Here is a 17,311-nt window from a genome sequence, read left to right as displayed (position 1 = left end):
TTATTTCTCCAAAAGGTTGTTTGTTTACGGCCGTCTTTCATTCTGTTACAGCTTAAGCGCCCTTTCCTTTCTGTGAGTTACCGACCAGTGTTTGTTGTAAATGGCATTAATGTCTAGTGTGTCTGTATGTGCTGGGTTTGTGCGTGTGTTCCAGGGTGGACCAGATCCTTGGTAAGGGCCAGATTCCCCTGGACAAGAAGATCCGAGAGAAGCTGCTGTCTGAGGGAGATATACTGGAGGACATGAGTATGCTGGGTCGTGTTTGTAAGGTGGAGCGGCAGGTCTGTGTTTTGCTTCATATTTCACCTTAAAGTAAACAGTAAATTCTCCTGTCGTGCCTCCAGTACACGTTTGACAGCTCTATTTCCCTTTCTATCCTCACAGGTCCAGTCTATTGAGTCAAAACTCGACTCGCTGCTTGACATCTATCGTCAGGTTTTGCGCAAGGGCTCATCCTCAGCCCTCACACTCTCCTCTCTCCCCCTGTTCGAACTGGAGCAGACCGACTTTCACTCCTCGGTTTTCACCAGGGACATATCCTGCTCCACCCAGGTCAGCAGCTGTGGAGCGCCTCCGTCTGGCAACTGTGTGTCCCGCTCCTCCACCAGCTCCCACCCCTCACAGGGAGGACTCCATCTCATCCTGGCACCTCCCAGTGACCTCAACCTCAATCTTAACATGTCGTCCTCTACACCTCCCTCTGGACTCCCACCGTCCTCTTTCAGCCCGCTGCCACTATCACATCCGCACCATCATCATCATCCTCATCATACCCACCACCATCATACCCAGGGTCAGGCAAACACACCTGAAAGTGTCACAGATGAAGCAGTGGGGAGCTCTCCACCGATCCTTAGTCCAAATAGTGTCTGCAGTGGAGGAGGTGAAGGTCCAGGAGATGGAGGATTTCCTCTTCTGGCAAGACTTCCGCCACCGCCCCCTTCAAGCCGAAGCACCGGACCGACCAATTTAGTGCCAGCACCTTTCACGGAAGCATGCACTGACATGGAGGACTTTCATGGAGGGACACCGCTGGAGGATAATAGTGTCAGAAAGGACCTCTGCCTAGGTTTGGGGCTTGGCAGAATGGGGCAGGAGCTTCAGGAGAGCACCAACAGCAACGGCAGGCTGAGCACCAAGGACGAAGGCTCCTGGAGGAGACACATGAGCCTGGAGATGGAGCCTCTAGTTCCACAAGCTGTGGGCTGCTGCTCTCGCCCCAGTCAGATGGACCGAGTCATGGGCAAGTCCATGTCAGTGCAAAACCTAATGCAAGCAGCTCCAGGGAGTTTCCCGGAAGCCCACCACGGCCATAGGCTGTCATCCCACAGCTCCAGTACAACCAGTGGCTCTCCAATTGGCTTTCATAGCTGTGGCCAAGACCCCAGGGGAGGAGGAGGTGGTGGTAGTGGTGTGATCAGGAGAGGTGGAGGTGGACAGGGCGAGGAGGATCTCTTCATTGGTGACAGAGACACAGAGACACAGGAATTTGACTTCCTGTCACAGGGAACTGTTGAGGTCCAGTCCTACTCTTCGGAGCTCCTGAGGACAGGGGCCAGAACAGGAGCAGGATCCCGGTGCTCTAACCTCAGCCTGGCCAGTGGCCACGCTCTGTCACCTTCCGCTAGCAGCGTTGAACTGCCAAACATGCCACATGTTCGGTTAAAATAGAGCCAGCCACAAGCACATCCCAGTTTTTGTCCTGTTTTTGAAGGGAGTGGGTGGTCGGGGATGTAACCAGGGGTCCTTTTCATTTATCATCACGTTTTTCCATTTGATAATCACAGTATTTTTATACAGATAGATATCATTTCGTCTACCACCGAATGGGTGATGAATCTGAGACGAAAGTGGAAGGCTTAAACATGGGGAACACAGTCTCCTAAAACTTGAAACAATACACAAAGCCAGCTATGTTTGGCTTTGAAAGACAGACACTTACAGCTAATGCAGTAAGTGACTGTGGGACTGGGCAAGAACACTGAAAGAAATGTGGAGTAAAATTTACCTAAATTGTAATTTGTAGCTTGTTTATAATTTCCAAACAGTAGCAGTAACGTCATATTATTGTTGAATGACCATTGGATTATGTGTTGATTTTGAAAGGTGAATCAACGTTAATGGGGCTCATTCATTCATTCTACGTTGATTTTACGTTCAGACGTCGTTACATCAACGTCAGAAAAACAACTGACAATGTTTTAACGTTAATTGAAAAGTATTTTGCTGACATTATTTCAACCATATTTTAACGTTGAAGGTCGGTTGAAGGTCGGTTGTGTGCCTGCTGGGAAGTAAAGAAACAAAAAGGAACTGAAAGTAGTTTCCTGTGAGCAAACTTTACGTTATTGGTACGAAATATAACTTACATTTTACTAATTTTACCTTAGTCATTTTTGTTTAGAATATATTTGCATAATGTTTTTGCAAATATATATATTTTTTACTTATATTTTAATGGTAAATGTGTTGACACACTCTCACATGTGTACAAGTTAACTTACAGTAGGTTCTCCAAACAACCTGACTGCAGGTTTTAACTTAAAAAAACAACATAAACAGAGTTTGTGGTCGAAACAAGCCGAATCTGTTGAGCGGCAGTGTGATTTTTGTGTACGACTATATTGGTTGGTCTTTTAACAGGAGATTTGTGGTTGTGGAGGAGTTTAAGAATGTTTATGTTGAGTGCCTGTCTCTATACGTGTATACAGTATACACCTGTACAGGGTGAATTTCTCTTGATTGACAGTTGGGATGGGATGCAAATAAATGAAATGAATGAAAGGTAGAATAAATAAAAGTTTGTAAATAGTTTACCAGAAAATTTTAAGTTTACTTAAGTACTTGAATGAAAACGATTGTTAGAATTTCTGTGTGGTAAATTTGACTCCACATTATCAGCGTACTAAGATTATGAAATATGAAGGTAGTGTCACCCAATACTTGTAAAAGTGTGTGTAAGCAATGAAGGACAAGTTGCTCAGTACTGTACTATTTGGTGTATACATGCATTATTTCTCATGCATTTTATCTCTGGTTAACCTTTTAAAAATGCTGTTAATCTTTATATCCGTACAAATCATTGTTTTATGATAATCAATGTCCACAAACACTTTAAAGGGCCATTACAGCATATGTGCATGTTTAGCTCCTGGACCATAAGTCATTTATTTCATTTACTATTATCCATGGTATTTAGATAGTAGTTCAATTAAATACGCATGTTTTAAGCAATTTTATCAAACCCACTAAAAACTCATATGTTTAGCATGGATCCAGTACTCAAGTACAGTAGTTGCCTAAGCATTACAAGCTACTGTAAGCAAAAACAATCATATTTACTGATGGGCTATTGACTGAGCCTATACCAAAAACAACAACAACAAAGGGAATTTAGGGAGTCTAATATCACAACTTGCCTTTTTCCCCTTGCTTGTCTAGTGGTTGTATCCAGCTCTATTGGCACCAGTGTCAGTCTGGTGCAAACACCCTTTAACAAATGTGTAATATTTACACCAGTAAAATTGCCACTAGACATTTTTGAAGCTACCACACTCTGTGCTGTTTAAGATCAGCTAATGGCTAACTAGGTTTAAATGAAGGAAGAAGACAGTTGATGGCCTGTTTGGCACTGGATACTTTGAAAGTATCTCACCACATAAAGATTAGTTTAAGACCATGTTTCTTTTAAGGAGTAAGATATGACTTCATATATTAGCTTCAGTCCAAATCAAGAACCTACAAGAGGATTGAATTGAATGACGAAGTGAACATCATGTCACTGTCATTGTGGAGTTTGCTTGCTTTAGATTACATCAGTACAATGAAGTCATTGTATGAAGGGTGGACTGGCCTGCAATAACTACAATACATACAATACTAACAACAACATGACATGTACACAAACTCAGCATGTCCATCTGTTTTCAGACCGAGATGGCACCTCAGCAGAAAGTAATAGATGTCAGCGAGTAGCAAGAAGTTGAATGCTACTAAAAGAGATTTCTAGAAAAACTCTGTTTTCTGACAAAGCTGGAAGCTCAACCATTGGAAGCCTGTGACCTAAGGTGAAGACATGCAAAGCTGCAGCACTAGCCCTGAAACCTTTTAATTGCTGGACATGTTATATTACTGATGCTATACTATATATAGGGGCAGTCCTGAAACAATGAGTTTTGCAGTCCGGTGGTTTTCCAGCTACACTGTAACATCCAAGGTTTAAAACACATTTTGAATGTCTTTAACATCAGCAACAGTTGTTTTTTTTAAAAGACAGACCGTTTGTTTGTTTGTTCGTTTGTTTTGCCTCCCTGTTTTTACTCGGAATGATTCTGTGTCATTTCATCGCCGCTTAGTCCTCTTTTTATTAAGTAAAATGTGTTTTTGCTGTATTAACATAGACTCGCTGCAGAATGTATTGCTTATTACATCACTGGTGTAAGCAGAACATCTGTTGCTTGGACTGCTGAGAAATTTCAAATTCCTGTTCCACAGTACAGAATCAAATGGAAAAGAAAAGGTCACTTACATGTAGTTCTCTCTAAGGTATAGGACAACAAAAGGAGTGCCGGTGCAGGGAGAGACTGCCAATCCAAAGCCTCAGTGGTGAACAATCACCATCAGCCAGCATTACCTCAGTGAATCCTATGGACCCATGTGTACGACCAGCGAAGAGGGCATGCAGTCAGTTTGCTTTCAAGATGCAAATCCTACTTTCCTTCAGATATTTCAAGATACTTTGCATGAAGAGGTTGTCTTATCCAGACATATTTATACCTGAGAATGAATGCTGTTAGGACAAATCTATTTACGGTTCAAACTGATTGCATTGGAAGATAAAAAGCCCTTTGCTCGGATATGACGTCTATGAAATGTGCAGTACTTGAAGTATATTGGTGCCTTGCTTTTGTGGTAAAAACCCCATTTTAGTTTGGTGGAAGGTGCATTAGGTTCCTGTGAACAGACATGGTTGCACTGTCTTTGGTGTTCATAAATGCTTTGACTTAAGGCATTTTACAGTTTTTTTTAAATTGATCATTTTGCTACTGGGCTTTTACTGTCCTAACCACCTGCAGAGTTTCTTTTAATTTATTTAAATTATGTGCACATATTTACACATTAGTAATACTCTTAGGTAGACTTATGAAGCCTGTAATGTAATAAAAATGCAAGTGAACTTTTACTCTTATTCATCAATAAAGGAGATTCTGTTACGTTCCGTTTCTTCGTTTCTTGCTTCACTGTCACTGACTGATGCTGGGTTTTTAGTGCGTTGAGAGTATTGAGGCAAAATGAAACCCAGGACACTGTTTAAACATCTTTACTTTCATGAACTCACAAACAACTGTTATTAGGCTGCATCGGCTGAACAGTAACTGGAACATTTAACAGAGCTACTGCTACAGAGTCAGTCAAGCAAATTGCTCATGAAGTATCGGACGCCTCTAAGGTGAAAATAGAAACATGCAAGCAGTCAAACTACCTCTAGCTATTCTCGTCTACGCTAGAACACAGAGCAATATTTGCATGATAGACTTGTCTCATTACTGGCGGTAAGCAGCTAAGTTTGTTGACTAGTGCAATGAGCAGCTTAACAGGACACAACAATAGTAATAATGCAAAGTTATTATTCTGCCACAATAAAACCAACATATCACCATGTTAATCACTAACAGCGGGGTGGGTAATTGTTTTCCTTCGTCGGCTTTTGCGATGCATTGTGATAATAGACCAGATGCTGACTATGCTGTGCAGTAGCGGCAGGGGGTTGTTGCGTCTTCGGCCACGTTGAGCGTTTGGGGCAGCAGCCCAGCACAACGTTCATTTGGCCTTCTGTGCCTTCTGTGCAGACTTGGTTACCTTACCGCTGGTCGGGGCTTTCTTCTCCACGCCTTTAATGACACCCACCGCCACAGTCTGACGCATGTCACGGACAGCAAATCTCCCTAAAGGAGGAATTGTGGAAAACCAATGGTTAGAGGTTAATATTGAGCGAAACAACCACAAAACAGACAGCCAGAGCGGGACAGGTGACCTACCCAGAGGCGGGTACTCAGAGAAGCTCTCCACACACATGGGTTTGCCAGGGATCATGTCGACAATAGCAGCATCTCCAGACTTCAGAGACTTGGGGTTGTCCTCTAGTTTTTTGCCAGATCGACGGTCGATCTTTTCCTTGAGCTCTGCAAATTTGCAGGCGATGTGTGCAGTGTGGCAGTCCAACACTGGGGCGTAGCCGGCGCTGATCTGACCGGGGTGATTCAGGATAATCACCTGCGGAAAAACAGAAGCGGGTAAGGTCGCAGACATGGCCGCAATTTAAAGCGAGCAACTCCTGTGTGCAGACCTGCGAGGTGAAGCTGGCCGCCTCCTGGGGCGGGTCGCTCCTGCTGTCTCCAGCCACGTTGCCTCGGCGGATGTCCTTCACGGACACGTTTTTGACGTTGAAGCCCACGTTGTCGCCAGGCAGCGCTTCAGTCAGGGCCTCATGGTGCATCTCCACTGACTTTACCTCGGTGGTCACGTTGACGGGGGCGAACGTCACCACCATGCCGGGTTTTAGGATCCCTGTCTCAACTCGGCCTACTGGCACGGTACCAATGCCTGACAAACAGAAAAAAACATGAGCTTCATGAATAGCCCGGGAACAAATTACACTAAGACACCAACAGCGCCCTTACCTCCAATCTTATAAACGTCCTGCAGAGGCAGGCGGAGGGGCTTGTCTGTGGGGCGTGTAGGAGGTTGAATAGCATCCAGGGCCTCCAGCAACGTGGTACCTGAGGCATTGCCATCTTTGCGGTTGATCTTCCAACCCTTGAACCATGTCATCTGTGGAGGGAGAAAAGCTCAGAGTTTGACCTCTACAGCAGCTCATGCCCACTACTAGTACTATTACTAGTACTACTGACTAGTAGTACTAGTACTAGACAAAAATATCTTAAATATCACATTGATCATTTGAAATCTGCAAAAACTTTAACTTCTACAAAGAAGGCTTCGAAAGAAGTGCATGTAAAAAAATTTATAAATGAGGACAAAGAGGTTTTAGTCATTCAGGCTCAGGCTCACGTTGGGGCTGGCTTCCAGCATGTTGTCTCCGTTCCAGCCAGAGATGGGCACAAATGCCACCGTGTCGGGGTTGTAGCCAATCTTCTTGATGTAAGTGCTGACTTCCTTCACAATCTCCTCGTAGCGCTTCTGGCTGTAGTTGGGTTCCGTGGAATCCATCTTGTTGACGCCCACAATTAGCTGCTTCACTCCCAGGGTGTAGGCAAGAAGGGCGTGCTCACGAGTCTGCCCGTTCTTTGAGATTCCTGCTTCAAACTCTCCGACACCCGCAGCCACGATTAGCACAGCACAGTCGGCCTGGGAGGGGTGAGGACAGAGAGTGCTTCAGAATATTTGTCTCTCTATATTTATATATAACCTTTCCGCCTACCTGAGAAGTGCCAGTAATCATGTTCTTTATGAAGTCCCTGTGTCCTGGAGCATCGATGATGGTGACGTAGTACTTGCTGGTCTCAAACTTCCACAAAGAAATATCAATAGTGATCCCACGTTCACGCTCGGCCTTCAGTTTGTCCAGAACCCAGGCATATTTGAAAGAACCCTTTCCCATCTAGCACATTTAAGGAAGAAAGTGTAATAAAATATGCAACTTTAGCTTTAAATCATTTTTATCTTTGACACATGGTTTATTGGTCATTATGACATACAATGTAACAACAAAATTTGTCTACTGCAGTGGGCTCCCATGGAAGGCACTCGGGAAGCTAGTGCAAAGTGTCTTACTTAAGGACACTAGTGGGGGTTTAAATCTGGGACCTACCGCTCCCCACACCAACACCACTACCATTAAGACACCAAGCTTCCCACAAGTCTTCAAAAGTACCATAACTGCAAATAAATGTAACTAAATCATAAATAAACCTTCCAATTTAGGAAAAATACTTCTTTCTCTTTCGGCTTTTCCCATCAGGGGTCACCACAGCAAATCATCCTTGTGCATCTATCCCTATACTGGGCGTCATGTCCTCTGTCAGCACATCCTTAAATCTCCTCCTTGGTCGTCCTCTTGTTTTCTTACCTGGCAGCTCCATCTCTAACATCCTTCTACTAATATATTCACCATCCCTCCGCTGCACATGTCCAAACCATCTCATTCTGGCCTCTCTGACTTTGTTGCTAACACAGGCAACGTGAGCAGTCCCTCTGATGAGCTTGTTCCTCATTCTGTCCAACCTCGTCACTCCTAAGAAGAACCTCAGCATCTTCATCTCTGCTGCCTCCATCTCTGCCTCCTGTCTCCACTCGCCTCTTCACCTCTTATCCACACTCGCCATCACACTGAACGGTTGACCCCAAGCACTAGCTTGCCCAAATGACATCTTAACTCAGGTGTGAACAGCTGCTTTTGTTACCCATACAGGGCCGTTACTGGAGCACCACATGCGAAACAGTGTTTGACTTTGCCATCTTAGAGAGACATCAACGCACAAGTTTTTTTCTTTTGGGAGATTTATTGACAAAAATGCAAAAAAAAAAAAAACATTTTTACACAAATGCAAATAATAAAAGGCATGTAACACAACAAACCACACACATTAAAAAACTGAATCTGAATCTGGGAGGAAAACATGGAAGCAGCAGCATGAATGCGCTGGTGTGTTGATAAAACACATATGGAAATAATAATGCAAAGTGAGTGAGTACATTTCAATCACTCACAATCCAACAACAAAAAAAAGCAGCTGTTCACCAATTTTCAGCTACAGCAAGCTAGTCAATCGACTGCGCTGTGGGAACTTTATGAAAAGTGTCCAATGGACTTCTCTGAGGGACTGCTTTTAAACTCCTGCACCTTCTTCACCTCAGCCCCTGTAGACTCACTGTTCTACCTTGATTTTACAAGACACATGTATTCTGTCTTACTATGACTGACTTTCAGGCCTCTTCTTTCCAGAGCAAACCTCCACTTCTCCAGCTGTTTCTCCACCTGCTCTTTACTCTCACTGCAAATCACAATGTCATCCGCAAACATCATTGTCCAGGGAGATTCCAGTCTGACCACGTCTGTAGCCTGTCCATCAGCACAGCAAACAAGAAGGGACTCAAAGCTGATCCTTTGTGTCGTCCCACCTCCACCTTGAACTGCTCTGTCTGACGTACAGCGCATCTCACCACCGTCATACTCCTCTCATACATGTTCTGGACTACTCTGACGTACTTCTCTGCCATTTCAGTCAACCTCATCCAGTACCACAGTTCCTCCCTCGACACCATGTCATATGCCTTATCTAAATCCACATAGACACAATGCAGCTCCCTCTCCATCAACATTCTCAGAGCAGACATGGCATCAGTGGTGCTCTTATGGGCATGAAACCATACTGCTGCTCACAAATCTCCACCTTCTTCCTAAACCTGGCCTCCACTACTCTTTCCCACAGCTTCATTGTGTGGCTCATCAACTTTATTCGTCTGTAGTTGCTGCAGTTCTGCGTTTCCCCCTTGTCCTTAAAGATTGGCACCAGAACGCTTCTCCTACATTCCTCTGCACACACACCTCCTGGGTCGTTAGCACCTTTCTGTCTCTGTCCTTAATCACCCGTATCTGTTGCACATCCTTCCCATCTCTATCTCTGTCTGGATAGCCTGTACAAGTCCTTCTGTCCTTCCTTCATGTCTAACCTGTCATACAGCTCATCGTAAGCTTTCTGTTTGGCCTTTGCCACCTCCCTCTTCACTCTGCACTGCGCTTCTTGTACTCCTGTCTACTTTCCTCAGTCCTTTCTACATCCCACTTTCTTTTAACCAACCTCTTCCTCTGGATGCAGTCCTGTACTTCCTCATTCCACCACCAAGTGTCTTTATCGTCCTTCCTCCATCAAAAGGACAAACCCAGCACCTTCCTACCCATTTCCCTGATAACCTCTGCTGTACATTTCCAGTTATCTGGAAGCTCTTCCTGACCACCCAGAGCCTGCCCCAGCTTCTGCCTGAATTCCTCACAGGTTTCTTTATTCTTCAGTTTCCACCAATCTTTTCTGTCTTTCCTTTCTTCTGCTTCCTGACCACCAGAGTCATCTTACACACCACCATGCAATGCTGTCTGGTTGCTTTCTCTCCTACCACCACTTTCAGTCATGACCTCATCTACATAGGATGTAGTCCACCTGCATGCTCCTACCTCCATTCTTGTGTGTCACTCTGTGTTTCTCTCTCTTCTGGAAGTAAGTCTTGACTACAGTCACTTCCATCTTCTTAACAAAGTCCACCAACATCTGTCCTTCTAGGTTCCTTTTCTTTACACCAAATCCTCTCCTCATCACCTTTGTTCCTCTAACCAACATTCCCATTAAAGTCTGCTCCAACCACTACCCTCTCTACTCTGGCAATACTCTCTATGACCTATTCTAACTCACTCCAAAATCTCTCCTTCTCTTCTAACTCACAGCCAACTTGAGGAGCACACCCACTCACTACATTCACCATCACTGCTTCAATTTCAAGCTTCAGGCTCATCACCCTGTCTGAGACTCTTTTCACTGCTAGAACACTGTTCACAAACTTCCCCATCAGGATCACTCCTACCCCGTTTCTCTTCCTATCTACACCATGGTGGAACAGATTATATCCTCCTCCAATACTACGTGCTTTGCTGCCCTTCCACCTCATCTCCTGCACACACAGTACATCTACCTTCCTTCTCTCCCTCATGGTTTTTCAACATTAGTTGTCCCTATTCAGATCTATGCTTCTGCCTTTCCTCTTTTCACTCTGACCACAAACCCTTCTGCCTCCTCTCCTTTTTCGACCAACAGTAGTCCAATTTCCACTGGCACCCTGAAGGTTAACAGCATCGGTGGTGGTCATTATTAACCCGTGCCTCGACTGAGCTGGTATGGAATTCTTGTGGACAATTCACATGTTTTTTTTTTGGCAAGTTTTGCAACGGATGCCCTCCCTGACACAACCCTCTCTATTTATCCAGGCTTGGGACTGGCACAGAAGTCACTAGCTTGCAACCACTGTGGCTAGATTCATTTTGGGAAAAATACTAAAGTGCAATAACAGTAGAAAAGTAAGTCAAAGTAAGTAAGCAAAAAGAGTCAAACCTCAGCGGCTTCTTTCTCAAACTTCTCAATTGTCCTCTTGTCAATGCCTCCACACTTGTAAATGAGGTGGCCAGTGGTGGTGGACTTGCCTGAATCGACATGTCCTATTACCACAATGTTTATGTGGAGCTTCTCCTTCCCCATAGCTCACTATTCTTCCCCTGGAAGCGAAAGAGATTACAGCAAGAAATACAATAAGACAGTCAATGAGACAAGAAAAAACACATCTCTGTAGTCTGGACGTTCACACTGTCTTTCAATCTATACTGGTTTCGGCCAACATCTGTTCATCAGAAATGTTTGTTTGCTTGAGAATCTATGTCATTAAATGAGCAAAATAAAGTACACAGGCAAGTGTCTGTTGATTATCTTATCACAGTTTGTGAGATAAAGTACAAGCAACGGTACAGTATAGTTTGCATATTGACACTCGACACCACCTGAAAGTCAGCCTTTATTTGCTTGTTCATTTTAAGGTCCTAAGCTTTTATACCCTACACTGTGAGTCGTTGTATAGATAAAAACAGGTCTTTTTAATACCATTCATGTAAACATACAGTAGCTGCCAAACTAAAGCCAAACAACCTGAAAACTGATGAAGTGCCACTTCAAATGTTGTTTTAACAAGTAAACATACAGTAACCACAACACTATCCATCCATCTTCTACCGCATGTTGCCTGGGCGGGGTCGTGGGAGATTATCCCATCTATCTACAGACGAGAGGCGAAGTACACTCTCAACAAGAAGCCAATGAAGCCTGGAGAGAACCCACAACCCCACAACCCCAACACGAGGATAACATGCAAACTCCACACAGAAAGGCCCAGGAATTTAACCCAGGCCCTTCTGCATAATATCAAGAAAAATTGTCACTCTTAGCGCTGACTTAATGCCTGGACTGAATGTGTTGTGATAATGCCTGGTACTGGAGAATAAAACAAGTGATGGACTATTCATTGCATTAAAAAGGTCAAGCATCAAAGACATTACAACAGCAGGAGTGTGCAGAAGGCCACGCACAAACGTTAGAGGGCCAAAACTGGACATTTTTAAGATGGGAAATTAGAGCAAAGCATGCAGTGGAATCATCACATTCATCACGTAAATCTCAAAGTATAAAATCGATCATCATCTTCTGTCTCCTCATGTGAGAGTTTGGGTAAAAGAGTATAACTTCAGGCCAGACAGGCCAGAAAGCTGCGAAGCTGGTAGAGGCTGGTAGAGGCAATCAGATGTGGACCAAAAAACAAGAGAAGGGCAACCACCCATATTCAGCCAGGGGTAAGTCTGCTTTCCTATTCATGGTGATCAAGGAAGAAGAGTTAAGAATATAATATTTACAGGAAAATCCACAGAAAATAGTATGAGAAGAACAGATAAAGGTTTACTGGATGGATTATTTTTGTGTAAAAGGCAGCCATATTAAAAAATACAGGGGAAGAAGCAAAGAGAAATGGTGTTTTGTGCATGCTAACGTTAGCTACAGTATGCCTGATCTGGTTCAATCTGAGCAGGATGGGGATGGTTATGGTAAAGTTTGGTGTGTTTAAGGGGAAAGGAGCCAGTATCCAACACCCTACGATGCTACTGTGGGTCAAAAATACTTTGGAGGTGGGGGTAGGATGTCTGGCTATAAAATGGGCTTTGGAAACGTTTAAATATTATCTTCAGGGAAGAAAGAATCTTCTGATTGATCTCAGGGGTCTGCAGCAGCTCCATCAAATGAAAGTCTCCAACGGTCACATTTCCCGTCAGGTGATGGAGATGCAGCCCTTTTTTCTTGCCATTCTGATGTTAAGCTCCAAGTAAATGAGTCACCTGTTTTGTGCTTGTGCAGTTCACCCATTCTTACCTGAGCAGGTGGTACCTGTCATCTAGGTGAACTGAGAAATAAAGTAGAAGAGTGGGAAGCAGTTTGCTGAGAGGCTGCAATTTTTCTTTGGTATCTTGTCCTGTTTTGCTGTTTTTGTTCAATAATCATTTGACATTTTATTTTAATTACCCCAGCTTTTCAACATCCACATTTGACAAGTTTTTACAATGTTATAATCAACAAGATGCCCCATTTGCTAATTTTTATTCTTTTCCTACTTAATGTGAAGTCAATGACTGCTCTGTCACATAAAGGTCATCGTATTGTGGTGGCCCTGCTGGACACGTCAAGTGCAGTAACAGTAAGGAGCTCAAGCTAAGCTAGGCTTAGCTAAATGACTAACTGTTGCAGCTAACCTATGTTACTGTAAAGCTATAGCTAGCTGTGCTGAAAATATCTGTGTCCCCTACACTGCACTACCCTAGATATCTCCATGGGCATCATAAGAAAGGGAAAGAGACTGTCTCTTTGTGGTGACTCCTCCCTGGAGTCGGGAAAATAACTGCCCCTGTCAGCCTGTGCAGCAGATAAGATGCCAGTCTGTCTCTATGGAGCACCATCCTCTGATCTCGACCCAGTAAGTGAACTCTGTACATTCCATTCTCTCTGGGTCCTTGCAAAAGGCTCATAACCTTGGTCGAAACACCTTGCCTTCTCACGGGGCAGTAGACCCACAATCTGTCTCCCAGAGCAAAAACAGGGCTATGAGCTTGTGCATCACAAGCCCTCTTTTGCTTGACTGCCTCTCCTCGTTAAGCTTCAACTGCTAGATGATGTACTTCCTCTAGTCTGTACTACAGCACATAGTCCAGCTTCAATCTCCTTCTTGGGCGCAGCAGCAATCACCAGGTCTACTGCGGTCCTAAGCATCTAGCTGAACATCAACAATGCAAGCGTGCACTGGCTGGACACCTGCATCAACTGGTCAGTGTAGCAAGCTGTGTGGCCAATGTCTGGTTGAATTGCTCGAACAGACCATCACTTTGGGGATGAAGTGGCGTAGTTCGAATCTTCTTCACCCCCAGACCTCTTCACACTCAGTGAACAACCATCTGTCAAAGTTCCTGTCCTGATCACTGTGGAGCTCGCTGGGGAACCCATTACTTGCAAACATCCCCTCCACCAGGTGCTTCACAGTCATGGTGGCGTTCTGGTCTCGCACTGCATATGCCTCGGGCCACTTAGTGAAGTAGTCCATGGCCACAAGGACACAGCAGTTACAGGGCCCAGTACATCCACACCGACCCTCTCCATGGGTGCCCCCACCAGGTACTGTTGCAGGGGACCACAAGACCGCTGTGTGGGTCCCTTGTTTGCGGTGCAGATGTTGCACAGTGCAGTTCCACATCCCGTTGGCAGCATGGCCAGTAGAAGTGCTTTAGCAGTGGCCTCACTGTCTTTACATTCCCGAAGTGGCCAGCACGAACCACTCCAAGCACTCATTCAGGTCACTCCTTGGTCTCTCTGTTCTGGTGGGAACAGTTCTGCTTTGTCACTCTGCTTGCCTGGAATTGACACAGCTATTACCGCTGCTGACGGCCCATAACTCCTCCTGCCATCTGCAGTGGGAGAGGGCATCAGCGTTAGTGTGCTGCTGCCCTGGTCGGTGCCAAATGGATAAGTCGTACTCCTGAACCACCTCAATCCACCTGGCCACCTGATGCTCTGGCTGAGAAAAGCTGAACAGCCAGGCGAGAGAGGTGTGGTCAGTCCTGAGTGTGACAAGCAGGTATGTCGAAGTTCCTCACTGCCAAAACCACTGCCAGCAGCTTGCACCTGGTCACACAGTAGTTCCATTCTGGTTTGCTGAACCTACTGTACAGCTGTAAAAAGCCACTCACTCTTGCTCTCTCCAGGATGAGACAACAAAGCTCCAACTCCCACGCTGCTGGCATCAGTGTCCAACACAAAGGGCTGTTCAGGGTCAGGATAAGCTGAGATAGAAGCCTCATTCAATGCAACTTTGAGACGTTGGAATGCATCCGTGCAGTCCTCAGTCAAACCGCCGTTCCTTGTGTGTCAATCGGTAGAGGGGCGCGGCCACATGGGCAAAGTCTCTAATGAACCTAAGGTAGTAAGAGTCCAGGCAGCTCATTAATGTTAGCTGGTTGTGGCCACTGTGCCACTGCTACCACTTTTTCTGGGTCTGTACTCACTCTTCACTCTATGACAGTGGCTACAAAGTCTGCTGAGGACTAACTGCTGGTTCAGTTTTTGGCTCCCCTTCATTGTCTACGTTGGCTGCTTGCCAGCTCCTCCACACTTTCCGCCTCTCGTAGCACCGCCCCCAGGGTTACCCCTTGGAGGATGGCATGAAGGCGGGAAGGTTGGGTAGCCTTGCCATGTGAAGACCTGCACATCTGCAGTGAAGGTCCCCATGTGTTATCCATCACCGCGATGCCAAGATTCCAGCAGCTCTTAGTTTTACTCAGCTGAGACTCGCTTTTCAAACCACCGCTCCAATGCCGCTGTCATTGCAGACAGGTTCCGATGTTACTCGGGGGAGAGATCGAGCAGCACGTGAAGGGCAGCTCCCTCTAATGCCAAAGCTAGGTGCATTTTTTCTGGGCTCCAACCCCTTTAGAAGGCTGCCAGGTTGGTGGTGCAAGGAATGGTTTGAGTGGTTTTAAGCTGTTGCAGCGGGGCAGCTTGGCTGGGGTGCGAGCTGTTCAGTTGGCTCTGCCTTAAAGGTCAGTGGTGTAGTGGCCAGGCTCACTGAAGCAGGGTGCAGGCGACGTGCGCTCGTGCCATCAAGGTGATTGTTTACTCATGCTTCCAGCTTGCTTCGCTTGTACCGGCTTCCGTCCAGGTTATGGATCTGTTGCTCAGGCTCTGCTGGTTCTCGCTTCATGATGTGGCAACAATGAGTCCGAGATCCCACTTCTGACACCAATATCGCGGCCTTGCTAAACACGTCAAATGCAGGTAAGGACAAGTTAGGCTAGGCTAAGTGTGTGTGCTGACAATATCTCTATCCCCCACACCACATGACCACTGATATCATCATGGGCAACAGAAGAAACAGGTACCATCTCTTTGGGGTGGTACCTCTCACAGAGTGCAAAGCCCCCCCCCCCCCCCCCCCCCCCCCATTCACAATCCACCCAGAAAGTACCACTGAGCCCTGAGAGTCAATTACACATGCACTCTCGCTGCTCAAGAAAAAACAAAGAACACATTAAAGAACACATTAATAACACACATGAACACTGACTAAGTTAATTCCACCAAACTTAATTACTTAATTCCTATGAGCCTCAGTGAACCTCCCCGGGCCGCTACACTATAATGCAATATCTATAAAATAAAATACTGAGATATTTAATAAGTTGCTCTGATCACGAGCAAACCTTCCCTCCTGCTAAATTACTGACTATGCACCGATTAATTGTTGCGTCAGTCTTTTAGGCTGACACGCGCACACATGCACGCGCGCACGCGTTGACTTAACGCTAACCTGGACAGATTGCGTCGTCATAACGACTGAGTCGTATGCAGTTCAAAGTTAAAGTGACAAAGCGACAGACTAGTCGTTGCATTGATTGACATCTTAAATCCTCATCACTGCAATAACAGTGGTTGGCGTGTGGTGGGATTAAGCGATGTTCAACGTTATGCCGCAGGCAGCAGTGACTGCGGAGCTGGGGCGTTTTACAGACGTCTGGGTGTCTCAGCATCCCCCTCGCAGCTGGCTACGCAGCTCTAACAGCTGGATGGTGACAGACAGACTGTTATTGATGCAGGAAAAATTAAGTATTTGTGTGCTAAAAACTGCGCCATCAAGGCCTAGTTCATGAAGCCAAACCACACCTCCGTGACTTTTTGGCTCTACTCGCCTTGATCAAATTACCCGGAGATGAAACTATCAGTGTCGAGTCTTAGCATAATGCCCTTACATAACAGCACACAGCATCATCAAGTCCCCGAGACTCTAATCCCAGCACGCGCCCTGGGTACGTATTTGTGTAAGTTGAAAAACATGCTCTTTTCTTACTGTAGCTTGGCTTCGGAGGTGCGTTCAGTGGTCCCCTGCGATGCCGCGAGATGCTGCCTGCAGCGCTGCACCGACAGACGCACACAAATACCGCTGAGTCCGCTGGCGTCAAAGGCGTCATTTGCTGAAGTTACAAGACCTGGCCGCTAGAGGGCGAGATGCTACTACATAGAGAAAAGTCACGTCACAGGGAGGACATGCTTCAATATAATGCATTACGTAATTATTTCTAGTCCTACTTTTCTCTAAAATGTTTTATAAATGTCCACAATCTTGTAAAAAAAAATTAAATTACAAATCTCTTTCCCTGATGAAAGTGCAA

At 45.4% G+C, this 17,311-nt stretch overlaps 2 protein-coding genes across 6 annotated transcripts in view; one reads left to right on the top strand and one right to left on the bottom strand.

The window, feature by feature from the left end:
- The window catches only part of kcnq5b (potassium voltage-gated channel, KQT-like subfamily, member 5b), a 69,069-nt gene extending 63,856 nt beyond the window's left edge, over nt 1-5,213 (top strand). For all 5 annotated transcript variants that reach the window (XM_029151208.3, XM_029151044.3, XM_029151123.3 and 2 more), the window contains 2 exons: nt 155-281; nt 385-5,213. In XM_029151208.3, the coding sequence (XP_029007041.1) occupies nt 155-281; nt 385-1,671 (1,414 nt within the window). In that variant the 3' untranslated portion in view covers nt 1,672-5,213. The remainder of the gene's footprint in view (nt 1-154; nt 282-384) is intronic.
- Nucleotides 5,214-5,304: 91 nt separating this feature from the next.
- LOC114856117 (elongation factor 1-alpha 1) lies at nt 5,305-17,146 on the bottom strand. Its single transcript, XM_029151806.2, has 8 exons — nt 16,990-17,146; nt 11,121-11,281; nt 7,442-7,621; nt 7,072-7,368; nt 6,681-6,831; nt 6,347-6,603; nt 6,039-6,273; nt 5,305-5,945 (listed from the first exon to the last, which is right to left on the bottom strand). Exons 2-8 carry the CDS (start codon nt 11,262-11,264, stop codon nt 5,821-5,823), a joined length of 1,389 nt encoding a protein of 462 aa, XP_029007639.1. The 5' UTR covers nt 11,265-11,281; nt 16,990-17,146; the 3' UTR covers nt 5,305-5,820.
- Nucleotides 17,147-17,311: the final 165 nt, after the last annotated feature.

Source organism: Betta splendens, chromosome 1 (genome assembly GCF_900634795.4).
Source record: "Betta splendens chromosome 1, fBetSpl5.4, whole genome shotgun sequence".
Taxonomy (NCBI): Eukaryota; Metazoa; Chordata; class Actinopteri; order Anabantiformes; family Osphronemidae; genus Betta; species Betta splendens.
This window is presented reverse-complemented; position numbering and strand designations above follow the sequence as displayed.